Here is a 24,997-nt window from a genome sequence, read left to right as displayed (position 1 = left end):
ATTCCTCTGCTTAATGGATCTGCTGGCTGAGCTTTGCTTGAACCCATAGCCTGGCCCTCCCCTGTGCTAGGAAGAGCAGGACGCATTTGTGACAGTCTTCTCTCCCATCCCTCCACCTATTATATCAGGGGACATCTCAGAACCTTGCTGTCTGTCTCCACCCTCAGGGACCCAGGGAAGTACTGTTGCGCTTGGGCTGTGGCCTGCCTTTCTTGGGGCTGCTTATTTCTTTTTGAAGAGCTTGCGGAAGGAGCTCCGGAAACCCCCTTTGGGTTCGTGCCGTGGGTTGTGGTCGCTGAAGGATGTTTGCTCATTGTCATCCTTCTGGCAGAACCTGGTGTTGTCTTCTGCATGGAGCTCCTAAAAGGGAAAAGACAATTTAACCAGCATTTGCAACCTCATATCCTTGTCCCCTTCTCTTTTTTTCTCTCTCTCTGCTAGGAGGGACTTGGTGGGTCAGGAGGTGCTGGCAAGGTTGGGAGACAATGCATCACTTGGGCCTCAGCAGCACTGGTACCTCTACATAGAGCTTGTTGCTGGCTCTGAATCTGAGGCATTGGCAGAGGACTGGAGAGAGAAGCACTCTTAGAGGGAACTGGAGCCTTCCTTGCTAGATTTTGGTTTAGGTGGTCTTACCAGCCCCTTCTTTTGTCAGGAAGGGTGCAAGCCAGCATGAGGAGTTGAAGGAGTAGGTTCTTCCCAACTCCTCCTTGCTCATGAGCTCTTTACCCCAGGACTGGGAGGCTTCCTGAGTTGATACGATGTGAAAGACTCTTCTGTTGACTCTGCTGCTCCCTGGTTTTACATCTGTGGTGCAGGAAGCTTTGGTAGCACACACACATTGTGGTAATACGCCTTTAAAATATCTCTTCCCCTTTCAGGAGAGAGCGGAGTTCCCCTCAGTGTTGCTCTGGGGACTGTTCTGTCCACCACCGCACAGTGGTCTCTCTATTGCTCTGTGGGGATGAACGTGACCTGTGATTTGGGACTTGCTCCCTATCCGCACCCTGCTGTGGGGCATAGATCTGTGCATATGAGTGCCAGGCAGCCCACAGGCTGTTGTTTCTGAGCAGGCTGTGTCCCCACAGCTCTTCTTTGCCTTGTCACCCTGTTCTACCACCTCCTTTATTCACTCATTTTTTTTTCTCTCTTTTGAAGTTTCCCTACTGCCTTTCCAGACAGATTGTTGGAAATTTCCTTCTATCATTATCTGCATTTACACACTCATCTGTACCTTGTCTTGTTTGAGCAGGTAGGTGTTTCTCTAGGTGTCACTGAGGAAGTGTACTAAGGACATCACAGCACTCTCAGCCCCTTCTCAAAGAAGCCTCAAATGGGGCCTGGATGTCCATTCGGGGTTTTCTTCCCTGACTGCACAAGCCCAAAGCTGACTGAGCAGGCACTGCAAGCTACAGAGACATTCCTGCTGTATCTGATGTCCCTGAAGAGCTGGAGTGCTGCCTACTGTGTCAGTGGCTGTCTGAGGGACAGGGACATGGTTGCTGGGCCCTGCCCAATTTTCCATAGACTTACTGGTTCACCAACAAACACAGGTGCAGCAAAACCGATGGACCAGATCCTTAGATGAATAAATGGGTTGAGCTCAGCAGAGTCATCCTGGTTTGTACCAAATGAGGATCTGATACTAAATCCATCAGTTTTCTCAACCCAGCTCTCCTTGTAGCAGGTTAGAAGACACCTGTTTAACTGGGTGCCACCCTCTATTCATTTTGAACCGCTTTGCGCATGCTTAACGACCCTGATGAGGTAGAACATTTTCTCATGGGGAAGCTCAGTGACAGCTAGAGATGCATGAGAGGCTAGCTCCTCTCAAGAGTGGTCTCACTGTCACTTAGCCAGCTGAGTGCCTCAAGCCCATGTTTGTCCATGGGGAAGATGTGTTTGAAAAGCAGCTGTCCTGTGTCGTGTTCCCTCCCTTGGGCACATACAAGCAAATGAGGGCTTTGAATGTGTGAACTTGGAAGCTAGTTTGGCAAGTTCTGCCCTAACTGAATCTCAGATCTTTATCTTGCTGCATCTGCACCACCATGTGCCTTTTTTTTTTTCCTCCTCCTATTTAAGCCTCCTTACTTCCAAAAAGCTTGGTTTTTCACCCGCTCCTCTCTGTGGGGGGAAGTAGCTCCTTTGGGAGCTTCGAGATGAGGCTGAGATCAAGTGAGGCTGGACATTCCTCTCCTGCTTCTGCTGCAGCCGGCTCCCACTGCTGCTCCGTGTGCTGTAGAGTCTGGAGCTCACGCCCTCTGCGCTCCTCGGCAGCTCCTTCAGAGACCTGCTCAGCTGCTTGCCTTTGCTGTGGAACATCTCACGCTTGTAAGTGCTGCTGCTCACAGGAGTACTGCTCTTAGGCAGTGGCTGTAAGGCATGATCTGTCCTCTCTGGTTCTGATGTGAAGTTAACAGGCCTAAGGAAACAAATGTCTAAACTGGATTCTGAGGAGGCTGGGGAGCAATTCTCAAAGAGAGCAAGATTTTGGAAAGTATCATCTTCATAGGGACCTGGCATGGTGAAGACTTCCCCAGGGTAATCAAATTCTTCATAGCTTGGCGCAAAGTTCCTCGCATCCTGCAGCAGCTCCACAGAGGTCCTGATGGCTCTCTCTGGGTTTCCCACCGCATCGGCAGGTGGTGCTTCATACTCCATTTCAGGGATGGATTGTAAAGGAGCTGTCAGAGCCTTAAGTTCCTGCTCAGTGAGCTGAGAGGATGCAAGGATGTTCTCTGGCCTCTCGTGTTTTCTGCTTTCCATTTCCCAGTCGGGGGGCTTTACAGCCTGGATGTTCTCCAGGACAGTTGGCTGAGGTTTCTTCATCTGAGGCAACAAATGCCTTAAAATAAGAAAAAGAAAAAAAAAAAACAGAAGAAAGTGGAATACTGGAGGACTACAGAAGCATCTCTCCCCACCTTACTCCCACCCAGTTCTCTTGGCTTTATGACCCCAAATTGTTTTAATATGTTGGAGAAGAGTAACGTTGCTGCTGCTACTAAAAATCACCTAGCTAGGTTAGCAGGAGCAAGCTTCCACAGACAGGGTTGCTTGTCTAAGGACTTTCACTGACATTTTAATTTAAACCATTAAAAAAAAATGTATAAAAACACAGAGGAAATACCAACTGGTGCTTCTTTCTCCTGTTCATCCTCATTCTTGATTTTTACTCTCCTTCCCCTTTTTTTGTAGTGGGGCTATGTCTTATTTTCCTGTGGTCTGACTTTCTTTTTAGATGGTGTAGGTTCCTCTCTTGTGGTGGAACTCTGTCCCCAGGAGTGTTTTGAGAATACTTGGAGAGCTCTTATAGAGTTTGCATCAGAGGATGCAGACCTTGTCCAGAGCTGTGTTATGAGCTACATGTCTGGCAGCATCTGGGGAGCTGTTTTTCCCCCACCTCTGCTCAGTGCTGATGAGGTCCCATCCGGGCCCATCTTGGATTCCTGGTTTGAGATTCATGTAGGGAAGGTGGGGAGGTGTCAGCTGAGGCTCCCAAGGCAGGAGCCTGGAGTGACTTTGGGCAGAAAGAAGATTGGTTTGGGTAGTCTGGGGAAAAGGAGGCTAAAGCTTGATCTAACAATACTACTACTTGAGGGACACTGAGAAAGATAGAGCCAAACTCTTGTTAAATAACGTAAGAAAGCACAACAGCCACAAATTGTTTACATAAGAAATAGTCAAGTCTTAGTGTGCTAGTATTCATTATCTCTTCTGGCAACTCTCAATGGCCAAAGAATACAGGGTTCTTTTAATTATTATTGTAACTTTCTGAACTTACATGGGCTCATGTCTTGTGATAGTGGGATTCATTGTATAAAAAGGCACTTTTTTTACTTGTTAGAATCCTTGGTCATGTTCCCTAGCTTTTGTGATGTTGACAGCAGTGAATAACACAAAGTGCAGCTTTGCACATTGATGCCATCCTTACCAAATACATGTCCTCCCCAGTATGCAGACAGCTAGCAAGAGCACTGGCAACTGTGGGTAGAGTTCTGAAACACTGCCTGCTAGTAAGCCATGGCAGTGGATAGCAGGAAGGAGATAGCCAGCCCTTCATCTCTGCATGTACACAGGGAGCAGTGTTGGAAATGACAGTCTACTAGAGAGTGTCACTGGCATAGTGTATGGGTGAGGAAAGAGTTTTCAGCCTGCTTTGAAAGCCTTCTGCTAGGACAATATGGCTTACGGGGTTGTCGTGCCAGAGGAAGGTGCTGGTTGGAATGACTGCATTGCCTCTTCGGAGTGAATCCCGCTGTCACGGATAGAGGCTGTGCTGGGTGTTGGAGAAACCTCTTGGCTCGTACACTGGGAAGTGAGACCTTTGTACAGCTTCACCAGGGACGACCTGAGGGAGGAGAAATCCATCGTCGTGCTAAGAAATAAGGCAGGGAATGAGCACGAGCAAGTAAGATCAAAGAAAACAGGGCTGGAAGGGTCCTTAATATTCCCATGCATCTCTTCCCACCCAGAGGAAGGATCTATTCCACCTTGTCTATCCTGGTCAGCAAGGGGTTCTGCTTCCTGTCCCGTTCTTAATGCCTCCCTTAAAAACAACCCCTTCCCAGCAATTATGGATTATTTTTTCCCTCCCCCAGTAAAAACAGAAAGCACTACTCTCTCTATCTTTTGCATAGCCTGTAATGGACTTCAGGACATGGGCTGGGCGTTCACCTATACCCTGACCTGCTGAGGCAGCTAATTTCAATGTACTCTCCTGCTGGGGGCCAACTTTTGGTTCCCTAAAGCAATGGCAATGTTGTAATGCATGTTGGCTGCTATACAAAGATTAAACTGTTTCATTTAACTTAGGTGGAAAGGCTCACAGCAAATCTGACCTCAGTTTGAAGGACAAATGGCAATAGTGGTTTTTTTCCAGCATTCATATGCACAGGGCTTAGTTTTATTTCAAGTGGGTAATGTACTGTTGGTCTAGGACAAAAGCCCCATGCTACTGGGCTGGCCTCACACCTCCCCTTCCCTTGTAATGGAGAGAACGAGCTGTTGTTGTGCTTACTTCTTCAGTTTTTTCCTCTTCTGTATAAGCAGATCTTCATTGCATTGGAAGAGGAGGCTGTAGTGTGAGATGAAGACCCGGAGACGCTGCACACACACCAGCAGCAGGTAATAATCAGGATGCTCTTGCTCCGTGAACTTCAGGACATTCTGGGGCACAGAGGAGAGTAGGCAGTTTGAAGGACATCCTTGCCCTTACTGAGGAAAAGGTGCTTTTTGGGACTGTGAATTAACACTGTGGAGCACACATGACATTGCCCTACGTGCTGTGGGAGCTTTTCTTGGCAGCACCAGTTTCTGAAAGACTTGGACAGGGCCTGCAATCTACTGTTACAGTGCAAATGCATGAGTGACCACCATAAATGTAACCGTGGGAGATGGGGGTGATCCACTGGTTGAGCTTAGTATTGGAGAAGTAAACCAATCTCTTGGTTTTTATAGGGCTCTGTGACATTTGCCTTCTTTGAAATGTTTCAGTACAATTCAGATTATCCTCCTGTGAAGCAAAACTGTGTTTTTAAGCAAGCTCTGCATAAGAAAATTTCTTAACTCCTAGCCTTAGTTGTCAAAAGCTAAAATGCATGTGGACAACTCAGCAAGGAGGCTAGCTCTGTTACTGGAGTTAATTACAAAACTTTTGGCTTCCCGGGGAAGGCTTGGTTCTGTCAGGTCAAATGGCAAAAATGGCAAACAGAAAAACATTTCAGGTATGAAATGAAAATCAGGCACTGTCAGCTGGCTTTTCTTTTCATTTTTGGTGGTGGTGGTTGGTCTTTTTTTCCTTTGCAGAGCCTGCTGAGTTAGCCAGAAGCCCTGTAGATGCACAGACCCATGTCCCAGTTCTGAGTTAAGTCATGTGTTGTTATAAGGGTTAAGCACGGCAGTTTCCATCCTGGGACCCTACCTGTAGATGAATTAGGTATTCAGGGATTCGCTGGACTATATGGAAGAACAGAATGTAGAGATCGGATTTGATTTCTTCTTCTACCTGAAATAGAGAAAGCACCTTCAGAGTCTCTCTCATCCATGAAACGTCCGCTTTCAGATAATTCTGGGCATTAACAAGTGCTCTACCATAAGTAGTTACAGCAGTTCACAGAAGCACAGCAGCCAAGTGGTGGTTGCTTGTGATAATGCAGTGATCTTCACTCTTCCACAAGCAATAGCAGAGGATTATTTGCAGGAGACACTCGGCATTATTAAGCAAGGGTGTATATCTGAAGCATGCTAGTCAGTTTGTGTGCAAGGCCTAGGTAGACGCTGCTGTTCACAATGAAGTCCCAAACAGAACTGAACAAAATGAGATTGACTTCTTAGGATGTCTTGGAAGGAAGTTACTGTGGTTTACTTCCTGCACTTTAAAACTACCTTTATTTATTTTTAACTTCCCTCGTTTAAACCAAGAATTAATAATGTGAGAGACCAGATGTCTAAAGCTGAGAAGTTCAGGGTGTTTTCTCCCTCAAGAAGCACTTCAGCACTTACAGCCTCAGTCTTGGTGTCCCTGTTTGGACAATTTCTGCATCAGAGACATTCTGTTCAGCCAGAGCAGATCTGGATAGTGTGTGCATGGTTTGATCCAAGGTTCTGTGTCTCAGTGTAAATACAGTTTTCATTACACACAGCGGTTACTGTGTTAAAGCTGCTTTTTGTAGGTGCCTGTCAGCCATGGAGACATTCAGGAAACTGACATTGATGACAGAACAACTAGATTTGCAGTAAAGTCCTTTCTTGGGAAAGCACAGCAGGAAGAAAGCCAAGCATGCACATTACTGTTATGCATCTGTGAAGCAGGCAGGAAGTTTACCTCCTTCAAGATCACCACGTGGATTAGGGAGATGCATTCTGGCAGGTCCCTCAGGTAAGCAACGTAGTAGTCCAGAAAATTGTTCTTATAAACAGGGGAAAAATAAAAACAACAAAAAGAACAAAGAAACTCAAGAGAAATATTTGTCACAGAGACAGCCAGCACGATAAACTGTTGACTCCCCTGTCACTCCTGGGAGCTCATGATTGCAGCAGAGCTACTAACTGTGCAAAGCTTCAGGGCTCTGGATTTCATAAGAGAGGCTTATTTAGTAAGATGGATCAGCTGTTGAGCCCAACGTGTAAAACACCAGAGCAGGCAGGAGATGTTGGGAGGCTGGTGAGGAAGAAGCTTTTCTTATGAGTCTTAAAATTCATAAAGCATCAGAGCAGTTTTTACACATCTTTCTAGGAAAGTTCCTGCTGTGGTTTGGGCAGAACCCTTCACCTTGAAAAGGAGAGGCTTTGCCTCTGGAGAAATAGACACTGTAACGCAACAGTGACAGGGCTGTTTTACTGGGAGCTACAAACCAATATATAATGAGACCTGCCTACCTGCTTATCAAAACTGAGCAAAATATATTGGAGGAGAGGAATGTATGAAAAATTTAGGCTCTTTTCACACCTCCACTGTGAATACAGACACCTAAGCTGTCAAGGCTCACGTGTGGCTTCTCCAGCCAGGTCTGGGATTCATGCATTAATATTATGTATTATTGTTCATCTTTATCAATGTGTTATCATCGTTGCACTGTGCTGTGGCCCTGTGGAGCTCCAGGTGGGTCTGGCATGTGGATATCCTGACCAAGAGGAGCTGCAACCAGAGGGGGCTACCGTGTACTGGGGCTGCACTTAAAAGAGAGTGGCAGAAAGGCATTGCTGTAGCTGCAGCTTCACAGTACTGCCATTCTGCTGCTCTTCTGTCTTGACTCACTGATGGGCCATCAGCACCTTGTCATGCATCACAACAGAAGAGTCGAGAGATTTTATAACATACCTCATCATTTGTTAACTTCAGGAAGATGTCACCTAGAATTCCTTGGCGTGGCCAGCTCAGCACTCGCTCCTGGAGAGCGTGCAGTAAATCGACATGCTGCTGGACCAGGTACCGCAAAGAATTGGGGAAGAAACTGAAAGGAGACAATATCAGACTGGTTACAGAGAGCACAAGCTCAGCCTTAAGCATGCACTGCTGAAGTTTGCATTCATGGGCGGTCAGCATGGGCTTGCTTTACGTGCCTGCACCAGGAAGCCTTGTTTTGTACAAGGCTGTAGCAGGCTGCTACGTACATACAGGTACCATCTCCAGTGGACTATTATTGGGTGTTTTGAAGGTTTCTAAGGCTGGCTCTCCAATATACTGTGTAGCTGGCTGGAATTTGCAGAACTGAAAAGCCCAGGCTTCTGTGGCTAATGGAGCAGGACTGTGATTGTGAGCCATCCCATAGGGTGCTTGGAGGAATGCTTCCCAGATTTGTACACTGCATCATTTGTCAAGCCCTTTGATGCAATATTGGTCAAAATGCCCTACTTCCTTTCTGTTATTTTGTCCTGATCTCATCCATAATCAGGATGATATCAAATATCAAAGTGTTTTCAGAGGAGAAGTTCGCAGGGAGAAAAAGAGTAAAAGTAAAAACAAACTTGAAACTATCACATTACAGTTTGTATTATCTGTCATGAAACTGCTTAACTGAGTCCACATCAACTACGTGTTCCACAGTGAACTTTGGTCAAATGACTCCCAGGGATGGTGAATAGAGGAGAAAAAGAGAGCTACCATGCAGTTGGCACCACAGGTGTGCTCAGGACTGGGAACTCCCTGGCTAAAACTGAGGAATGGGGAGAACTGTAAGAACTATCTCCTCATGGGAAATAATGTAGCAAAAAACCTGTTTTGAATTGTGGGACCTAGGTCAGTCCCACAGATTTCATATATCTATGTAAATACATGCGAGTTGTGTATACATATTGATACTTGATGAATGGCAGCTACTGGCAAGGGGCTTATTACCTACATTAACCTGTAGAACTGGAGCTGTAGACTGGGAGAAGCAGTACATGCACAAGCTTTGTTCCCACTCAGGCAGGACAAATGCGAAGGAGGAAAAGAAGACTGATAAGACCCAGGAGACTGAAGTGGTTATGGAAGGGCTTGGGATGTAAAGACAGGCAGGAAAAGTCTTTAATCGCAGCAAAGACCTTTCAGTGCCTCCAGTTTTTAACAAGAAATGACTTATAAGTGTTTAAAGATCTCTGTGTGGATAAAAGAAAAGCAGGAGAGAGGGTGAATCAGAATGAACAGACTGAAGAAAATTCCCCAAAAGAGAGAGCACACTAAACGGAAATACCTTCTCTCTTTGGTGCTCCTTTTCACATCTGGTCCTTGCAACGTTGCCTTGATCTTCAGGATAAGGGAAAGGTTGATGACATACTTCCTCTCTGACTCCAGCAGCTCCAAAGCGATGTTCTGCCTTTTGGCTTCCAGAAAATAATGTTTAAGTTTAAAAAAGTAAGGAAATGCTGACCTCAAGGATAGCCCCCCTCGTGTTGGAGTGCATTTCCCCTGGGGATCTGGCATTAAATCATGAAGAGAAACTGCTGCAGAGAAGATCAACGTCCTGCGTTTGTGTTAGCTTTACCCAAAATACCAAGTTGTAGCCTCATGCTACAGTGTGCTCCAGGGATGATTGCTAAGAAGGCTCCAACACAAATGTGTTCTGCCCTGTGAGTTCTAATTTCCCCCCAAGATTTTGGGGAAAAAAAAACAACAAGTCATCAAAAGCAAAACAACTCATGCCAAGGATTCAGATCCAGTTTCCCACAGAACAAGAAGTTGTATTTTTTACCCACATAACTAGCTACACTGTCAACAGCCCTACTAATATTCTGAACCTGGCAAGTCTTGGAAGGGGGCATGAGTGTCTGGAGTGCAGAGCATATTTGTGTATTGTCTGATAGAACTAACCAGCAAGTGGAAAAAACAGAAGTCATGGAGACAGGAGACTCTGAGACATTTCCTCCAACCAGGGAAAACTGCCTTATGTGTCTCCATCCGTAAAAGGTGATTAGCAGCTCATGCCAGGTGAGTGCAGCTGTGTGCCCCTCTGTCTTACCAGCCAAAGAGGGTTCACATATAATGTTGTCTGCTGAGCTGTATCTGCTTTGACCCATGTCTTTCCCTCTTTCTGGTTGCTCTTTGGAAATGTATTCATCTCCCCAGTCCTTGGTGTCTTTGGGCTGCTTCCATACTGTTGATTGCAGATGCACCTTTGTCTGACCATCTGCTGACAGCGAAGGCTTGAGGCTGTCCTCTGTCTCTATGGCTGCTCCTGCAATGACAAACAGCTGCATGGAGTGTGACATCTTAGCTGACGTTAGTTCATTATGCTCTAGCTGTAGATAAACCTGCATTGTTATCCATCTAAAGGAGAAGGAATCTGAAGTATTCTCAGTGCTTCAGTGGTGGTGGAGTCATTTGGAATTCATTTACGACAGAAAATGGAAGTGCAACTGGTGAGCCCTTCTGCAGAACAAAGTTTGCATTCTTCCAGCATTTATTTTCTGCCCAAATAAGATATGTGTTCCCAGTGTGTTGCACTCTATGGTTTTGGGACATTTAAGGACTTGGTAATACAACAGGTTGGCTGAAAGGTATTGTGGGAAGAAAAAAAGTATCATTGTAATTAAGATTCAAATGTCCCTCTTAATGGGTGTACACTGTCATAGCTCTTAAAGTTTTCATTAGTGATCATGCAAGCAGCAGGACTGGTAGTCTGAGGCTATTAAATCACAGAGAACGTACTGGAGAGGGTACATCAGTGCCATTGGTCTGAAATTGCTTTAATGACAATCTTTTGAATTTGGGTTGCAGTGAACCATTCTGTAATGTTTGTTCTCTCTTTCCTTCAAGTGGATTCAAGAAGAGCTATCGTGAACAGCAAATGCTTCAAGTGAACAGTGCAGGCATCTGGCAGTTGTTCTCATGTGTCCTTTTGCTGGCCAGGACCACGTCCTTATTAAGTTTGTCACTAAGTTATTAGTCATTCTTCTTTTTGCTGGAGAAACTTCTCTGCTACTATTCAGGCATCTCTAGGAGAGGTCCGTTTGGAAGCTGATGAGTAAATAATTGTTTCAACAGATCTGCTAGTATGTAGTCACTGCAAAGGCCATCTCTTCCCAAGTGGCAGAATGGCTCTCCAATTATTCTTTGTCATAATAAGCCTCTACTCTTCCTTTCTGCAAAGGCACCTACAGCCTGCAAAAGTAGCAGCATCAAAAAGGCTTTTCCTGCTGAACATCAATGCTTTGCATTTGCACCAGTTATTTGGTACGTCAGGGATGCACATTTACCCTGACATCTCAGCTACAAATATGAAAATGAAGATGCATGGCAAAGTGTGAAAGTTGTTCCTGAGAAATGCATCTCTCAAAACGTTTACTGAGTGAAGTAAAGTAAGTGTTGTCATTGAATCATTGTTTTTCAGCAGTTCAGTTTATTCCTACCTGGACCTCCTAGGACTTTCACACTTCCTTCTCCTATCGGCATGATCCTGGTGTCAGACACTGTTGAAAAGCAAAGGAAAACATGAGAGAAGATAGTTGTAGAGTAGGCTTCCTCCTTCCAAACCCAGTCAGTGTGGTTAGATCCTCTAGCCCTTCACATTTTAGGAGTGGGAATATCCCTGTTAGTTCCTCCATGGGAGAAAAAGCTGCTCCGTTTTGCTGTGGCTTTTCTCATGATCTTTGTGTCAGTAGCACCTTTAGGCAGGCTAACGTGGGGTTTCTGTTCTGCTCATTGCTGTCTGACCTTAGAGCCTGAGTAATCCTGGCTTGTCTTTGCTCAGGAAGTGCCCTTTGGTAGATGACACCCAGCAGACAGAACAAAAGGACTGATACCTGACATAGAGATACAGCTGCTATTTGAGGGTGATAAAGAGCTTGTTGAAGAGTGATGGAGGGGTGAGATGACTGGAAAGAAAGAGGGGCAGTGAGGGATTTAAGGGAGAGGGCTCAAGGAAGGGCAGAAGGTGAGCTGAACAGAGGAAAAGACAGTACAGAGTTTTCTTCCAGACTATGCCTTTGTTAACATTTTAAATATGTATGGTTTTGGTGTCTTCCTTGTGTAGAGCAGGAAGGTGAAAGACAAGCTTAGACTCCTCCCCCAACCCCTCCAAGTTAGTTATAGGAAAAAAAGGCACTGGGCCATCACCTCTTTTTGATTCCAGACTTCACAAGCGTTTAGCAGTTGGCATTGTTTTCCTGGAGCAAGGTATAACCTTAATCCTGAGGGTCAGCAGCTTTCATAGCTAGCAAAGAACAGTGTTGCCCCTAGTAGTGTGTGTATGTTCCAGCTCCTACCACCCTAATCAAACACAAGTGTCCCCCTAATGCCACACTAGGTGTTCTCTGACAGCCCAATCCCTGTGATCCTCCCTTCTGTGCCCTGCTCCCTAGCATGAAAACAACTTGACAAGCTGTAGTATTTCCATCAGGGCTTCTGTTCAGTTGAGTGTATGTCATGAGTGTTACAGGGGATAAGATCCAGCCTAGTTCCTTTTTCCTTGGAGTAAGTGAGGAATGGCTTTGGGGGCAACTTTCACAGAGCAGCATCTCCTGAATCCAGGCCAGCGTTAAAGCCATGCTTGAGTTCTCGAGACACAACTTGGACTTGTGTGCACAGACCTGGGAGCCATGCTGCTACAGGGAGCAGCTCCATTCTCTTTCTGCTGTTGGCACCTGAGCAAAACTCAGTACCCTCTTAATCTAGTGACCTTTTCTGGACTTTTTTCCTAAGAAAGGCACTGCACTTACCTATTCTCTTTCCTACCTTTTTCATAAGTCACGTTGTGCAAAAGACTTGTAAAATCTTCATTGATCAGTACAGGTTCTGGGAGGTTTATGGATCGAAATGGGCTGCCCTGGAGAGGTGTAGGCACTGTTTGTGAGCTGTGATCGTCCTTCTGTGCTCTTCTGTACAAACACAAAGAATGAGACAGCTAGAAAACATGAATGCTACAGGAGAAGCTATGCTACACTTGTGGCTGACAGCAGTATGAGTACAAGCACAGTCAGAAAAAGGATAGCTCCTGCAAAGATGAGGAAAGGAGTTGGCTTTGATGCATTCAGTTCATGAACAATATTATGGAAGTAATTTCACTGACTGTAGGAGAAGGTTATTTCTGTTCTTTTGCAGAGCATATTTCATCTAATTAAATGGCGTAATTAGCTAAGGGGCTAGCCTAGATTTGCAAAGTATTTGCATCAAGGCAGCTGTGCATCCATCATCGAGAGAGGCTAATCAGGGCCAAGGTGGATGAGCAGTCTGCCTATTCACAGTAACAGTAGTGTTCAGATATGCTGCTGTATCCTTGCTTGAAGAAGAAGAGATTGGAGGCAGGAAAGCAAGACGTGACTGCACTGCCAGGATCACAGAGTCTTGTGTGCTTGACAGCAGGAGAAGGGAAGGGATACTGTAGTGCTGTTGTCTGGATGGAGATAGCTTAGCAATAGCTTTTAACAGTGAGGGCTCCTGACGTTTGATTCCTGCCATAATATATCCCTAGCCGGTCTGACTGTTTCACCAGGACTTGATTTCCCTGAGGGCTGCTGGGGCTATCTTGATGTGTATGTGCTGTATTTGCTCTGCAGCAGAGGTGTCTAAAAGCCAGGAGGGAACTGAGGGCTGGAGCTTCCAGTAATTACAGAGGTTTATACGTATGTCCAGCTAGGAAAAAATTAAGAGATTGAACTGTAAGGAAATAAACAAAATGCACACCACCACTCATTAGCACGTCCAGAGTCCTGGAGCTCAGGCTCTTACTTAGCTTTCACTTTCCGTGATTCGCGCCGCTTCTCCTGCTGCAGCTGCTCAATTTTCTGTTGCATTTCCTCCTGCTTGGCACTGATTTCTTCGATCATTGATTTCGCATCACTGAGTTCCTCCTGAGAAACAAGCAAAAGCACAAGTGTTCCAACTGTGCCCATCAGCCTTACAGAGCACAGCTTTGAATGCTGGCTGGTGTGGACTAGAGGTGCTTCAGGAGGGTGTCTCTGTGATTTTCCTTTGCAAGATCATTGTGTGTATATGTGGTTACGACACTGGTAGAAGATAAAGATGTAGGGCTTCATCCACTAATAGTTAAAATAGGGCCTTGAAACTGCCTTTTTAGCCTGGCTTTTGAAGGAAAGGAGACCTGCTCTAACCTCATGTGTGCGTCTCACTGTCAGCACATCCTCCCTTGGGCAGTTTCAGCCAAGCTTTATATGTACGTAGAGTTCTCTTTATGCATGAAGTTCTTGCAAGTTTCATCAAGACTTAAATTATTTCTTGTAAACTGAAAGAGGGATTTCCCTGAGCAAGGAAGTGACTTCACTGGGAGTTCAATGCTTAGACAGTCAACATAGGCATGAGGCAGAGGAAGATCAGCTTTTGCACCTCCTTTTGCTTGAATAACTCCTTCTATCTGGATTTTAAAGCCATTTTTTCCCGTATAACAACATCTTGGGTAACCCTACCTCTTTCTGCTTTGAAACCTCTGCTACATGCCCTCATGCTTTTGTTTAGCTGGGCCCACAGAGCCCCTTTAGCCTGGTGCTGTCCATGTCTTCCCATCATGGGGACATATGGGCTTTTCCAGCCCTCTTTAACTTCACAAGGTATTACTGACTCAGCAAAACCCCATGGGGAAAATTTACCATTAAAACAATAAAACAGTTCCTCAGCCTGCCTCCTCACAGGCAGTTGTCCAGTTTCTGCATGGAGATGCTGACTGGTTTGAAGTGCACATCAAGCCCTCTTGCTAGGCTCTCTTCCCCAGTCCTTTGTTTCTAATCCTCATGGGCCGAATCAAACCAGGCAGCACTTCCTCCCAACCGTGTGGGAATGAACAACTTCAAAAGCTTTGGCATTACGTATTCGTTCCCTGGTCCCCAGCAGCTTTGGTTTCTGCAGGAAGTGCAAGAGACCTGGCCCAGGGAGAGCTATGGCACAGTGGCTGGCTGCCTGTGAGCATGCTGTACGCATGTTGCATGTGCAGCCCAGAGCAAGGGTCTCTTTTGCTCCTGAAGAAGGCTGTGTAGGCCAAGGCACAGGTTACATTGGAGTTGGAACTCCAGGTCTGGAAGGAGACACAGAGCTGATGGTGCTGCTCCAGATACATCTGAAATGATTGCAGCTCATTTTCTTTGTGTACAAGAAGGATTGATGGAAGCAGGTGAGAGCTCCTTGCCACCCAAGATAGAGGGGCACATATGCAGCCCTCTGCTAGTCACACTCCTACCTTGAAGGTGTTGAGGGAGTTCTTCATCTCAGCTACTTTCTCTTCCATGGCACAGCGGCAGCTCTTGACCTTCTCCTCCAAGGCGTACTCGCCATGCTGGATTCGTGACAGCTCCTGCATCGCTTCTGTGAAACCCGCCTTCAACTCGGAGGCTAATGCCTGCAACTAGAGGAACCACAAACACGGTGGTACAGCCTCTTATCCTAGAAGAAGGTGGTTGTGTCCCCAAGAGTCACCCCTGGTTCAGACTGGCATGGAGGCTAGGTGCATCCCTCCTGTAAGGTGCTGTTCTCTTTCTCCTTTCATGGCTGGGAGGCATGGGGGGAGGTTTGGTTCCTGCTGCAGCCACAGTACACAGTAGGAAATGTTTGTGTTGGGCAATCAACGTGCCCCTTTTTGGACCCAGAGTTTTTCCAGGCTCCCTGGCAGGTTTGCAGCCTGTCCGTCTCCAGAAGGAGGGGACAGCCTGAAACATGCCAAGCACTTTGCAATAATAGCAGCCAGGTTATCAGTGCCAGAAGCAGCTGAGCAATCAATACAGCCATGTTTGAGCAAAGCCTCCTCCCGCATATGCTGATGGGGCTGGTGCTCTCCCTGGTCAGAACTAACACCTTACTCAGAGGACTGTGAAGCTTTGTTCTTTGTCAGCGGGCCTTTTCTAGGGAAGGAGACAGCTCTCTAATTCTTAGAGGGAAGGGAGCTGGGGGGTATTTCTCTAGCATAGACACTGTGCCCACAATCCCTGTTTTCTTTCTCTAGAGGCCATAGCACTGCTGGAAGACCTCATGACCTAAGCTGGAGGCAGCCGGTTGACAGCTGGGCGAAGCAGGAGACAGAGCAGGGAGAGCCAGGCTGGCACAGCGAGCAGACAAGGCAGATTTGGAGGTGGGCAGTGAGGGGAGGCAGGAAGCTTGTGGAAAGCCAAGCAGGGACGCCCTCTCTGGGGGTAGCTTGGGCTGTCAATTCTGCCCCCACTGCTGTGAGCAAGGCACTCATTCTGCCTGCACAAAGCCCACAGTGAGGTCGCGGCCCAAGGCGCTTCAGTACCAGTGTTTTTTACCTTTACAACAGAAATTCGGCCTAACATCTGGTTATAAACTGAGTCCAAAACAGGAGCACTGATGGTAAGAGGACAGCCACCCCGGGGAACTCAGGCGCTTGAGTCCTGTAAATGGAGCAGAGATGGCTTCCGATACCTCAGGGCAATGGCATGCACCATCCTCCCCTGATCAAGACCAACAGTGTCTTTACAGAGGATGTCTGCCTGATATCCCCACTTGTACCCCACTGATTACCCCACAGACCCCCATTCATTCCCAGAGCAGCCTGGGCAGGAGGAGCTGGACTGACAATAGCTGGAACAAGGCAGGGGGAACAGGAGGCTAGAGGTGAGGGCAGAGAACATCTTCCCTCCTCAGGCAGTCCTTCTTGACTCCCCAGGCCAGCTGGAGCTCAAGCTCCCTTGGTTCAGCCTGTTTGCAGTGTACTATGGTGAACACCTTCCTGTGATGCAGGAATGTCTCAGGAAGTGTCACCCTGTGACACTGTGAGCAGTGCTTGGATCTATGGCTGCGAGGGGAGATCACACTGCTTCTGCTATCTGTGGGGTCTGGCATCAGACATCGTAACATATGTGCCAGGGGGAGTGTGGGATCATAAAGTACTGCAGCTGTGCAAAATGTTAGTATTCCTGTCCCTGCTCACTGGTGCTTGCCAGTCCCTTACACGTTAAGCTGATGTTGCCAAAGCAGAGTCTATCTATAGCCTGCACTGAGGTTAGGCATTGTATGCTTTCTTTAGAATGAAAAGATGTGATTCATCAGATCCATTTTAGCGATCTGCTTCAATACTCCAAGTTATGCTAACTAACAGTGGAGCAGTCTGGAAGCTGGCTCTGAGGTATCTATATCTGGGCAGAATAAGATCAAAGTGAAATGCTTTTTTCCCAGAAGTCTGGCTGTATCCTGAGATGCTTGCAGAAAGGGGGTAATCTAGATCGAACTTCAGAGTCAAAAACTGCTAGGCATCAGCAGAGTCAGCCAAACAGAGACCATTATGTAGAATTCCGTGTCCATGTGTACTGAAACCAGAGTTCAGGCAGCCAAAAGAGAGATCTGGACTAGTGACTGGACCAAATTATATCGTGCGTTTCAGCAAATAGATCTAAGAGCAGGCAGTCACTTTTTATTTTGTGGCTCACTGTTGTTGAGACTCTGCTTTTCTAGTGACTCTGTTAGCTTGTTTTCTTCGTGTATCCTGCAGGACAGTGCTCTGTGTGTCTGTCCTGCTTGGTACATGCTTTCTTGGCCCCATGCAGCTGGCTATGGCTATTTCAGATACAGAAATGCATCTTCTGTTCACATTTCACTTTGTTGTTAGATGGATGAAAGCAGCAGCACATCAGCCACATCTTGCCAGAGCTTGCATGAAGTGCTGAAACCCTGGGAACTCCCTCTGCTGCCCACAGTGCTTGGAGCATAAAGAAGCACAAACAACCTTGCACATTGGATACAAGCTTCATCCAAACTTAAGTGGAGTGGCATAGGAGCAACACATTATCCTTGAACTCTTGCCAAGTGCATAATTGCGCTTGGGCACTGCATTTTAGTCTGAGCTCTTTTCTAATGGTAAGAACCCATCCTTTAAATCCCATGGGCTGTTGCAACAAAAGGAAGCCTGTGAAGCATCAGCTCGTGCTTACATTTTATTCTGCGAGCACAATCATCTAGATGAGAGCCCATTCACTGTTTTGTGAACCCTTGGAAAGTTGAGCTGATTCAGTGTTTCTAAAGGTTCTACAGTGCAATATATACAGAAACAAACAGAAAAACCCAGATTTTATGCCTGGATGGAAACTTGGCAAGAGTTCAGCTGTAATGTGTTACCTGGCTCACCTATTCGTAGGAATAAGTGAAGCTGAAGAGGAACACATTTTAGCAAGTTAATTTGAACTACCTAATGCTTAGAGGACAAATCAGTCTGTGTGGTCACAGCACATCCTTACAACCTGTCCAAGAACTGAGAAGGGTCTGTTCCAAAAAAAGCACTCAGACCTCTAAATAATTTAGTATGAGAAAGAAACTTCAGCCCAAGCTTGCCCTTTGAGTCTGGCCCTTAAACCTGGCAAAGCAGTGTAGTATGGGCTCCAGTGCTATGCATCTGTAGCAGGTTGCCTTCTTGTGGGGGCTACGACTCCCATTTTATCAGCCTACCTGAAGTTTTTCAGCTGTACGTGGAAAAACTGCAAGTAAAATCTCTAGTAAGATCCAATAATCGCGCTGTGCTCTGTGAGTGGCCCTGCATGCAGAAATAAAGGATTCTTTTCCTGTCTTTGCGTGACTCAAGAGGACAGTGTGCAACAGTCTCTTGTGACTATCACTTGACCTACAACCCAGTGGCAATATGAACTCTGTAGAAGTGCCCCTGGTTAGTGGAGCAAGCATTTACCAACACGGAGGGGGGAAATTATGACCATGAAGAAGTAATGGTGGCTGAGTAGGCTGAGAAGAGTGGGATCAGAAGATGAACAAGAACCATTTCTCAGCATGGTTTTGATTTTACTTTTTTAGAGTGGATCTATACCATCTGCAGAATCTTTGCTGAGCCTCTACTCTTGTCTCATCTGCTGTGCTAGCCCAAAAGTGTGGAATAAACAGATGCTGCTTCCAGGAGCAGAGGCAGCAGCAAAACTGGAAAGCCTTCCCACCCTCCCTTGGCAGGTGCCAGCAATTTGACCCGTTTGCTAAAGAAGGTGACCACCCCTGCTGCATGAAATCTTGCTCACACTTTGAGGCAGCCTGAGAAAGATCATCTTGATCAGATGGAAATGGCTTATGGATTGAATGACCTGGGATGCAAGACAGAGAAAAGCCTTGTAAAGCAGATGATTAGTCTTGGTGAGCTGTGTTTACTGCCTTGGCTGCTACAGAGTGTCCACATGGAAGCAAGGGCTTCCCTGACTATCTGTGTTCACACGTATCCCTCACTATCAAAGAGGCTGTCCAGGACTGTTTCTCCAAAGTCCTTGGCAGCCGCTAAGGCATTTTACACTAGCACTGCTCCTGTTCTCAGTGTCCTTGAGCTGAAGACTGTCAAAATTGCTAGTGAAGGCAGCACAACTACAGCCAATCATTAGGAAGGCTTGTAACGCCTCGCAGTATGAAGTTAACTGAGCTGTGCTGATTTACAGCCAGGCTTTAAGAGAATATTCACAATTTACATTCGTAGGCAAGGATGGTGGAAATAAACAGCAAGCAGTTGGGTAAGGACAGAAGGGAAGGGTATATCTAAAGGAGTCTGCAAGCTCCTACATATTTCAGCTCATTTCAAAGCTGTGCAGTCCTTTTTTTGGCCACTGCAGTGTCCATAGGGCCCTTGCAGAAGCAGAAGGAGAAAGCCAGCTATTAACTTTAATTTAAAGGATTGTTTAGGAAGTATACTTGACCTGCAGTGCACGGGCTCTTCATGCATGCTAGACTTACTGTGCCCGGCCTTTCAACAGCCCAGTCACAGCTCTAGCTTGGAGCCATCTGATTGGGAAAAAAAACAAGCACCAATTTGTTTATGAAAAGCAGTACCTTCTCTGTTATGGCAAGAGGCATCCCATAACTCTGCAACTGCTTGCCATGGTGCTCTTACAAGCAGTTATGGGCATTTAGTGTTGTGATGGTGACAAGGCTAGTGGTAGACAGGGTTTCCAGTTCAGGGAAATGATTATCTGTTAGATACAGTTCCAGATTGAACTGCATCAAGTTTTAAAGTGTTCAGAACTCCACTGTGTTTCCTGCAGACTGGAAATGCCTAGGAAACATCACTGTGGGAGCACTAAAACTGCATCTTACAGGAAGGATGCTCCCTGAGTCACGATACAGACAGTCTCATCACATCCACAGTGGCTAATAGCAGCAAGAAAGTTAACTCAAAGAGACTACAAAGCTCTGGAAGTCCTGATGACCTTGAGCCCACGTGGACTCAAACATGGGGTTTCCAAGCCTGGGGAGCCATGCAGCAAGACTTGATGTTCTGGTCTGCCCAGCTGACCTGGTCTAATGGACAATAGCACTCCATGGTCCAAGGAGCCATGAGGTTGCTGTATCACTCAGAGCCCCCCCAGGGACTTCCTTTCTTCTAGGGAGGACCCCCTTGACATCCCCTTCATTGTGCAATCAATGCATTTTTGCTCCTGGGATGGTTCCGTGGGTATGGTGAAAGTTCATCAGAACTCAGCCATGAAATCTGCCTCCAGCTCAGTGAACAGACATTCTCTAATTGATGTTAATGATGCCAGTTAGTTAATTAGCTGAGCACACAAATCACCTGTCTAGGCACAGTTAACCAGTTGTAAGCAGAGAAATTTTACTGAAGTGTCTCTTAAAATCAGGCCCAAGATGTGATATGTGTGACGTACATTCATGCAGTATGTGTATTTTAGATGTCATGTTCCTCATTAGTGCCTACGTTTTTCCTTCCACTTAATTTAGCTTTAACTACTAGTTATCCATTAGTAAATCTTTAAAATCTTGTGAGTTATTTAGGGCATTTTGCTCATCTTTACCTGGGAAATCTGTGTTGCAGGGGTACTCACAGGCACACTTTCAGTCTCTCCTGTGGGAATAAAGAACTTCAGTCAATTAAAATGACTTATTATAGTTGCTATAAATAACTGGAACAGAGATGTTGAAAGTCCCTCTTGAGGTATAAATCAGTTTTAAAGGACTCACTGTAGGAGTCTCACTGTAGGAGGTGTGAACACTGTGTAGTTTGTAAAATAAACTGCAGTTGTAAAATGGGAACGGCTCAACTAAACCAGATGTTAAATTCACCTCATTTGCTGCCCTGTTTCAGTCCAGAGCTGGTCCATGTGAAAGGGTGAGAGTTGAGTTATATTTTGTCACAACACATTCTGAGCAGTAGTGGTGTCTTTTCTAATGCCAGACAAATATATATATATCTTTACCATTAGTTTCAAATTCCTGCTTTCTTATGGCATTGTGATTTCCAGCTGATTTAATGGAGTGAGGCTTAACGTTTCTGAAAGAGGCCTGGCTCACAGAGGAGCTTTTATCTGTTTCACAAAAGTGATTTGGGCACTCCAGAGACACAGTCTGTAGGCATTTGTAGGTTTTTGATTGAAAAAGTATGTTTATTATTTCCTTTTGTAACATTGTCTTTTCTGTGCATAAGCTCTTCAGTTATCCACCAGAAGGCACTGCTGGTTGTGTTGCCATGACACTTGGAAGGGATTGCAGTCTGTTCAATCAATTCAAATTTTATTTCCTATGTCAGGCTGGCTGGCCTCCACCTCCCAGAAAACACTGTCCCACCCAGTTCCTCATCTGCATTGCCTCCTCTCGACAACATAAATTCACAGAGTGAGTTTTCTCTTGCCTCCTAGAATTTGCTTAATCTCCTGCTGCTGTCAGTCACCGGTGTGGCCAGTGACCCCGTGCCCAGTTCTGGGGGCAGCCAGGTTCCCTCTTCCTGTGCTGGCTGCAGGTGTGCTGTCATTTATCTACCTGTGCCTACAGGACCAGAGAAATTTGGTCTTGCAGAGGCTTGAAATGTATGTGGGGAGGGCTCTAAGCAGTTAGAAAGTACATTAAATACTAAAGCTAAAGCCTAGAAGTCAGAGCTGTACAAGGCACAGTTATGTTCTGATTACTTTGTCCCTGAGGGGGAATATCGGCTACTGCCAAGGGCACCTACACATTGGCCCTGTTCTGGTCTCTAGGACTTGTCCTGATTCAAAGGAATATAAGCAAATTCCCCAGTGAATCACAGAAGTGTGAGCCACAGAGAGCAGAGGCCACGTGTCCCTTTCTACCCATGTGCCACTTACTCCTTGTGCTGGCCAGTCTCACAGCTGTGAGTTTCTGTTGTAGGGTCAGATACTGACCCTGCAGGGAATATCCTCCGAGGTTTCTCCTGCGGAAAACAGGACAGCAGACTGACTGGGAGAAGTAGCCATCACCAAAACTGCCAGAAATTTGGGGTCAGAAATCACCAGCCAGCCCTCACCAGCTGCCAAGGTTCATCTTCTAAATGACAGGTTGTTTTTATTGTACAGTTTGGTTCTTCAGGGTCTGTTTTCTGGGCTTTTTTTTTTAATTCAACCCTACGTACTAGAAATCAACTTTTTGGCCTCATGAATGATGAAACTTTCTTTGGATTTCTTAAGTTGAATCCTGAAAACCCAGCCCGTGTGTCTGCTCTGGTGTAAGTGGTAATGCTTAGTGTGGAGGGGAGGGGAGTAATGACTGATCAGAATAGAGCAAGAGGATGTATGTATTGATTAACAGCACAGTATGAATCAGGGACAGAGAGGACAGGGAAATGTTGTTTTGTCAAAGTATTGGTTATATTGGATGCTGAGCTTTGTTGAAGAATTAGAGGTGACAAGTAGAAGTGTGGCACAATGAGGAGGGGCCATGGTCACTCACTGCTCTCATTTTCTTAGGACTAATATATAACACAGAGGGCTTGAGCCAGCCTTGCAGAAGTCTCTAGTGATCTTTCATTTGGGTTTGGAGATGGATCAGTCTGTGTCCTCAGGCACAATCAAAGTGGGGAAGTGCTACTGAAAAAGGCCATAAGAGTGGAGAGGATCTCTGTCTCTGTGCTTTTACCTCCCACCTTTGCCATGGATGTGAGCAGAAGTACTCTCTGAAAGTTGCATGTAGCCACACATACCCAGGTCATCTTTGCAAAGTCGTTGCCAGGAGCTGGAACAGTTCCCTTGCACTATGGGAAGCAAAGGGCTTCATGATTATCTCCCAGTTTCTGCAGTGAGCGTCTGCCGCCCATGGGGGCATACCAATTAATTGGAAAAAATCCTTGAGATAATTTCCTTTTCAGGCTGTACTGTAGTGGAGGGGCCTAGGTACATAGACCTAATTTAGTCAAATTAGAATAATAATAATAGAGGAATTAACTCTTCCATTACCCATCCCATGGCAACACCAACATCTTTTAGAGGGAAGAGAGATAGTCCAGGCTCACTCTCTTGAGCTGACAGTTATGGGCACTCCTGAAGGCTGCCCCTTCTGCTCTTCATCATATGAAGAATTCCTTCGCATATGAGCACAATCACTTCTCAGGTGGCAAGGCAGAGCACAGTCCTATAAGTGGGTTGGGGTGAAAAGCAAGTACCACCAGGCCCACATTCCTCTGCAAGAAGAACATCTTAAGCCAATAACGGCACTTTCCAGAAATGCTGCTGACAGTAGCAGGACTGGTTGTGTGCAGGCAGTGTGGCATAGTTACATCTTGGTGCTTGTGAAGCCAGGACTGGCAGAGAAATCTTTCTTGTGGCACTCAAATGAACAAGAACCCCATGCAGCAAAGCATATGGGGGAGAAAAGCAGATCCTCACTGCAGTGAGAGTAGCTTTCAACAGCTGGAGGTCTCTGTTCATCCCAAGGTAAGAGAGGGCAATGACTTCCCATATGGCACTTTACCTAAGCCATGGGATTATTTTCCAGGGGGGAAGAGGGAGGTGTTTTTAAAATAAGATGGAGAAACTTCAAACCCCAAATATTTCTATGAAACTAAGAGGAGGGAGAGTTTACTCGCAGTTGCTGAGAGGTGTTCTCGTGGGGATAGTCATACAAAGGCAGCTTGCTTCCTATCTCTCTTCATACTATCAAGAAGTGAAATTAGAGGATGCTTTACCTTCTTGTTTGTTTGTGTCCATGGCTGCTATAAGGTGTGCGTCCTCGCAGGGACTCTTGTCCTCACACTGGAGGGTTCTGGCTGGTCACTGGGAACATCCCATGGCTTAGAGCTGCCCACATGTGAGCCCTGCGATGGGTCAGCTGGTGTGAACCCTGAGTGCAGAAAGATGTAAAAAGGGTTTATTGAGCGGAGATGCTCAAAGTTCAGAAAACAAGTCAAGAAAGAGAGACGTGAGAGGGAATGAGGCATCCCGAAGGTTTGTTTGGGTTCAGAGAGCCTTCACAAGCTGATTGGGCTGCTGGTACAAATGTTTCCCTCCACCCAAGGCCATTTGTGCTTATGTTCATGGCTGACTGAAGTGCTATGTAATCCCACAGAAGCTATTTGCTCATCAAGAGGCTTCCTGTTTGAACACAGAAGCAGAATGAGATGTATTTTGAAAAGTGAAAACGCACAGAAACACTTCCATGGGTGCTGTAGATCAAAGAAACAGCTTTTTGCTATGCAACTGATGGCTCAGAATGTTCCCCTCACTCGTGTTTGTCCTTTCATTGTGTCCATGACAAGAGCCTGTCTCCTCTGTAACCCCCTGGGGTAGTTGCTGATGACAGTAGAACCCTTCATCCATCCCTTCCCCGAGCCGAACAGTCCCAACTCCACCAGCCTCCCCTATACTCTTGTCCTCTTTAGCACGGAAAAAAAATGATTTATGTTTCCAATAAGTACTCTGAGGATCAGCAAGAATGTTACTTGCTTCTGAAACACACAAATATGCTGTTGTTTTTAAAGTAGCTACCCCTTCCTTTAGTAGTTTTGAGAAGAAGGCACAAAATTTTGGATCTCCGAGTGAACCAGACTTAACTTCTTTTTTTGTAGCAGTTTATTTAATAGCAAAGTTGTCATTAAACTTTTTGCCAGTTTAGGGTCAATTCAGTAGCAAATTCCTGAGTGTTTAATTTTGGGGTCAGTGAATTGACACCAGCTGCTTTAGCACCAAGAACTGGTTTCAGAATTCAGATTTTTTTTTGCAGTAGTGAGGGAAAAGGAGCAAATTGGAAAGGCAAAACAGATATGAAGGAAACTAAAACCTTCTCTGTGCTCTGTGATAAACATTTTCAGTGAAAACAGCCTTTTCTAGAAATTCTTTTTCTTTTTAAGAAAAACACATATTTTTAATTGTTTTACTTTTAAGTTATTAGTATTTTACTGTAGCAGTTATA

At 45.8% G+C, this 24,997-nt stretch overlaps 1 protein-coding gene across 1 annotated transcript; it reads right to left on the bottom strand.

The window, feature by feature from the left end:
- Positions 1-222: 222 nt before the first annotated feature.
- Positions 223-23,796, bottom strand: ARHGEF33 (Rho guanine nucleotide exchange factor 33; the record flags this gene model as incomplete). Its single annotated transcript, XM_079550617.1, is given in 17 exon segments — positions 223-360; positions 2,092-2,845; positions 4,190-4,375; positions 5,018-5,166; positions 5,921-6,004; positions 6,824-6,907; positions 7,820-7,952; positions 9,174-9,303; positions 9,939-10,154; positions 11,329-11,388; positions 12,653-12,795; positions 13,646-13,767; positions 15,105-15,269; positions 19,586-19,618; positions 19,622-19,633; positions 20,659-20,708; positions 23,775-23,796. Coding segments are annotated over 17 exon segments (2,481 nt in total).
- Positions 23,797-24,997: the final 1,201 nt, after the last annotated feature.

Source organism: Tetrao urogallus (genome assembly GCF_951394365.1).
Source record: "Tetrao urogallus genome assembly, chromosome: 2".
Lineage (NCBI taxonomy): Eukaryota > Metazoa > Chordata > Aves > Galliformes > Phasianidae > Tetrao > Tetrao urogallus.
This window is presented reverse-complemented; position numbering and strand designations above follow the sequence as displayed.